General features: G+C 68.0%; 1 protein-coding gene across 1 annotated transcript; it reads right to left on the bottom strand.

The window, feature by feature from the left end:
• Window positions 1-3,227: 3,227 nt before the first annotated feature.
• On the bottom strand, window positions 3,228-4,917 carry LOC119096567 (arylsulfatase I). The gene is made up of 2 exons (XM_037219471.1): window positions 3,749-4,917; window positions 3,228-3,412 (listed from the first exon to the last, which is right to left on the bottom strand). Exons 1-2 carry the CDS (start codon window positions 4,884-4,886, stop codon window positions 3,228-3,230), a joined length of 1,323 nt encoding a protein of 440 aa, XP_037075366.1. The 5' UTR covers window positions 4,887-4,917.

The raw sequence follows: 4,917 nt of genomic DNA, 5'->3' as shown, positions 1-4,917 counted from the left end.
CCGTGCCCGCGCCGCCAGCTGGGGGAGGAGCGCACCAGCCGCCTGCTGGAGGCCGAGCTTGCGCTGCTGAGGCAGCAGATGGCCGAGCAGCAGCCGCCGGCCGACCCGGCCGCCGACGGCGACGACCAGACCACCGCTACCGACGAGGTACGCTGGCCCTCACCGCTCCCCCCCGCCCCCCCCCCCCCTCCCCCTTCCCACCGCCCCCGCTGGCCCCCGCCGCCCCTGCGCCGTCCCCGCGCCGGTCCTGCGCCGCTCGTGTAGACTGTTTCGGGCCCGCCGAGAATCACAGGCCTTAAGGGGCAGGGGGGTGCTGCGAACGCATGTCAGTGCACTCCTGGGCCGGCTGTTAGCGCTCTGGTTTCGCCCTGAGGCAGCCTGGCCTTCTGCGCTCTGTTCAATTGTGAGACGTGTGATTGGGCTGATGTAGGGAAGATAGGAAGAGGATTAGGGCGGGGGGGGGGGGATGTCAGCCGAAAATCATCCGCCTTGGTCGTGCCTGCAGCCGTGACTGATGCTCGCCCACTCCCACACACGTAAAGCGCGCCCATTGTGCCGCAGACGGCGCTACGCGCTCAGCTAGCCGAGATGACGTCACGCGAGCAGCAGCAGCGCCGACGCGCCGACCATGCCGACCGTGTGGCGCAGCTGCTGAAAGGTAGAAAGGAAGCTGAAAGGTAGTCGGCGTGGCCGGCCGACAGGCTGTCGGTGGGGGGCGGGGGAGCGGCTAACAAGGCCTGCTGTCGTCTCGGTAGGACGCTCGCGGCCGCGTGGGTGGAACACCATCGTGTTGACGTTTTCTTCCTGTTTGTGGGAGTTTCCTGCGGCGGCCGGCGAAAGAAGCTACCTCACCAGCGCCAAATCTGCATGCGCGTGCAAGGTTTAAGTATTTTTGTCAGCACGTCAACCTCTGACGCTAGCGTCGCGGACCGTGTTGCAGACCACCTGGCTGAGTGCGAGGGGCGCTGTGCGGAGCTGGAGGGTCGTGTGGCGGAGCTGGCGGAGGCGGGCGCCGCCGGCCGGCTGGCGCTCGCTCGGTTGGCCGATCAGCTGACTGAGACCCCGGCCGCAGAGGCAGCAGAGGACCCGGACCTGAGGCGGCGGCTGGTGAGTCACGTGATGCGGTTCACCAGGACCTGAGGCGGCGGCTGGTGAGTCACGTGATGCAGCTCCTCAGGGCCTGAGGCGGCGGCTGGTGAGTCACGTGATGCAGCTCCTCAGGACCTGAGGCGGCGGCCGGTGAGTCACGTGATGCAGCTCCTCAGAGTCACGTGATCCGGCCCACCCGGACCTCAGGAGGCGGCTGGTGAGTCACGTGTTCCGGGTCCATCCGGACCTGAGGCGGCGGCTGGTGAGTCACGTGATCCGACCGACAGGGCTCGGCTGCAGCGAGTTACGGCTTACGAGTACGGCCGACCCTGGCGTGTGCCACCCGACGCTGGGACCGGGCTTGAGCTGGACCGGACCGGACCTCCACGGGACCCCGGCGGCGGGCGTGAGCTCACCACCGCTGTTCGCTCACCTCTCACCGCTGGGGCCGACTCAGCCGCCGACACTGCCCCGCCGCGGCTGGGAGTGTGCGGCCACCTGTTCTGCCCCGGCCCCGGCGCCTGTCTCTGACCGGGCCCGGCTGACCCGCAGGTGGAGGCCGAGGGCGAGCGGGACCGGCTGAAGAGCATGCTCGACCTGGCCGCCGGTCAGCTGAGCTTCCTGCGCGCGCAGCGGCTGGCCGCCGAGGAGGCGACTGACAGACTGCGCCAGGAGCTGACGCAGCTGCAGGACAAGGATGACCTCCGCTCCGTCATAGGTCAGTCTACCCGGACGTCATAGGTCAGTCTACCCGGACGTCATAGGTCAGTCTACCCGGACGTCATAGGCCAGTCTACCCGGACGTCATAGGTCAGTCTACCCGGACCAAGCAGCCAGCCTCACGTCTTGCGGCAGAGGGCTGGCTGCTGGTCCGCTGAGGAGCGGTCTGTTTGCATAAGTCCGTACCAAGAAGTCAGTACCGATGGCAGCATATAGCGTGTCGAGCTTAGTGTGCTTACACTTCCACGGCCACGTACATGCCAAGGTTTAGTGGTCAGGAGCATCATAGTATCATATCATGGCATGCCGTCATGATATAGGCCAATAGGTCAATAGGTCAATAGGCCGTCATAGGCCAATAGGTCAATGCCCTAACCATCGTCACCAGCATTCCGCCATGATGATGGCTATTCCGTAATGCGGTCAAGTCCCGTCATTAGCAAGCCAACTGGTTGGGACAGGTTATTCGGTAGTCAGTTGGGCTGGAAGGCTCAATGACGCGAAGTAAGCCTCGCGTTTCGATAATTGTGATTCCACTGCTACTGGGACACTGACCCGGGCTGGCTGACTGACCCGGTACAACCTTGAACAGAAGCATGATACAAAGCATCATACGCACGTCCGTCACATACCAGTGATAGGCTGGAACGTAGTTGTATTTTGCCATCACACGCTAGTACCAAGCTGTCGAGGGTTAGTCTCGAGCGTTCAGAGATCAGTACAAAGTCACCAGAAGGCTGTACAGTCAGACCGGAAGCCATCTCCTGCTGGGGGAAGGACAACACCGCCCGCAGACCTGGGCGAGCTCCGGGCTTCTGCTCCTCACGTCCAACCTCAGAACAGAGCTGAGACGATGCAGTCAGCTGGTGTATCTCCAGCTCGCCATTCACATACAAACGGCTGTGAGGAAGCTCCCGGGCGTACGCAGTATGCATATTTGCATGCCAGCCGTGTGGTGTGTGTCCACGCGGTGTGCAGCAGCGTCAGCGTCGGCAGCTGGCAGCGTGGTGGGACCTGGGCAGCATCAGCGTCGGCAGCTGGCAGCGTGGTGGGACCTTGCAGCCTTCAGCGTCGGCAGCGGGCAGCGTGATGGGACCTGACAGCCGTCAGCGTCGGCAGTTGACGGCGTGATGGGACCTGGCAGCCGTCAGCGTCGGCAGTTGACGGCGTGATGGGACCTGGCAGCCGTCAGCGTCGGCAGTTGACGGCGTGATGGGACCTGGCAGCCGTCAGCGTCGGCAGCGGGCAGCGTGGTGGGACCCTGGCAGCCGTCAGCGTCGGCAGCGGGCAGCGTGGTGGGACCCAGCAGCCGTCAGCGTCGGCAGCGGGCAGCGTGGTGGGGACCTGGCAGCCGTCAGCGTCGGCAGCGGGCAGCGTGGTGGGACCTGGCAGCCGTCAGCGTCGGCAGCGTGCCGGCGTCACGTTGGCGTCATGTCGGCCCACGGCACCCAGCTGTAGCCCCAGAGGCGCGGGTCGGCGCGCGGGTCGGCCGGCTTCTTGCGCGACGGCACCATGGAGCGCCTGTAGCGCTCCAGCAGAGCCAGCAACCGCGCGCGGAGCTGCGGCTGTGCCGGCGACAGGTCGGTGAACTCGCACGGGTCGGCTGCCACATCGAACACGCAGCCTCCAGCGCAGTTCGGCGTGGGCTCGGCCGGCCGCGGGCCGCACCTCACGGCCAGCTGGCGGCGCAGGGCGGCGGCGCGACGGCGTGTGACGTTCAGACCGAGCCGGCGCGCGGCGCGACCGGCGGCCGAGTCCACCATCAGGGCGTACAGGTCGGCGCCGGACGCATTGCGCCCGCCGCCGCCGTACCAGCAGTTCCACGGAAACGGCTGACCCTTCACCAGCTTGTACCGCCCGTCAAGCAACGCCGAGTAGTTGGTGGCCGGGTCGATGTTGTGCAGTAGGCGGCGCGGCGCGGCGGGCGGCGGCGCGGCGCCGCTCAGCGCCGCCCACTGACTGACGCCGTCCAGTCGGCGCAGGTCGGCCGCCCGGCCGCCGGCCGCCTCGTACAGCGTCGGCAGCCAGTCTGTGACGTGCACAGCGCGTGAGAGCGGCCGCGAGCGGCGCGGCAGGCGCGGGCTCCACACCAGTCCGGTGCCGCGCACGCCCCCTTCCCACAGCGTGTACTTGCCGCCGCGCAGGGGCCAGTTAGAGGCGGCGCTGGCGTCAACGCCCCCCACTGCGCCGCCGTTGTCTGTGGTGAACACGAGCAGCGTGTCGTTGAGGAGACCAGCCGCGGCCAGCGCCGACACCACGCGTCCCACCGACGCGTCCAGCTCGGACACCATGCCGGCGAACGCGCGCCGCCGCTCGTCCGTGATCCAGGGGAAGCGCGCGCGCGCCGCGGCCGGCGCCTGCAGCGGGGCGTAGGCGTTGCCGGCGTGCACCGCGTGGTGCGCCAGGTAGAGGAACAGCGGGCGCGAGGCGTTGTGCGCGCCTATCAGTCTCTCGGCTTCGGTCGTGAAGAGCTCGGTGGTGTACTGGCCGAACGCGCCGCCGACCAGCTGCAGCCCTCGCCGCAGGTCCAGCCCCCAGAGGGCGCCTTCGTGGGCCGTGTGGTCGTAGTAGTCAATGTGCCCGGTCCAGTAGCCGAAGTGCGAGCGGAAACCGCGACGCGTCGGCGTGTAGGCCTCCCGGTAGAAGCCCAGGTGCCACTTGCCGACGGCGTGGCAGCGGTAGCCGCGTCGCTCCAGGTACTGCGGCAGCAGCGCCTCGTCCAGGGCCAGACCGTACGGCTCGGCGCCATAGATGACGTCCGTCTGCAGGCCCGTGTGCACCGGCAGTCGGCCGGTGAGCAGCGCTGCCCGGGACGGCGTGCACAGCTGGTGCACGTAGTAGCGGCTCAGCGGCACGCCGGTCGCGGCCAGCGCGTCCAGGTTGGGCGTCGGGATCTGGTCCGAGCCGCGCAAACTCGCGTCGTCGAAGCCCAGGTCGTCGGCCACGATGAGGACGATGTGCGGCGGCCGGTGTCGGGCGGAGGCGGCGGAGGCAGCGACGGCGGCGGACAGGAGGCTCAGTAGACCGGCCGCCTGCAGCAGGGCGGCTCCGGTACGCATGACCCCTCCGCCGTGCATCCCTGCCGCCACTGCCGGGCCGGCTGCGGGT

The sequence above is a fragment of the Pollicipes pollicipes genome, unplaced genomic scaffold, assembly GCF_011947565.3.
Source record: "Pollicipes pollicipes isolate AB1234 unplaced genomic scaffold, Ppol_2.1 Scaffold_4295;HRSCAF=5057_pilon_pilon_pilon, whole genome shotgun sequence".
NCBI classification, from domain to species: domain Eukaryota; kingdom Metazoa; phylum Arthropoda; class Thecostraca; order Pollicipedomorpha; family Pollicipedidae; genus Pollicipes; species Pollicipes pollicipes.
This window is presented reverse-complemented; position numbering and strand designations above follow the sequence as displayed.

Bases quoted from the DNA above. Each gene is read 5' to 3' on its own strand.
- LOC119096567 (XM_037219471.1), bottom strand. From the start codon at position 4,886: ATGCACGGCGGAGGGGTCATGCGTACCGGAGCCGCCCTGCTGCAGGCG. The intron at 3,413-3,748 runs GCGCCGCGCCGC...TCGATGTGGCAG, and splicing joins TCAGTGGGCGGCGCTGAGCG to CCGACCCGTGCGAGTTCACC.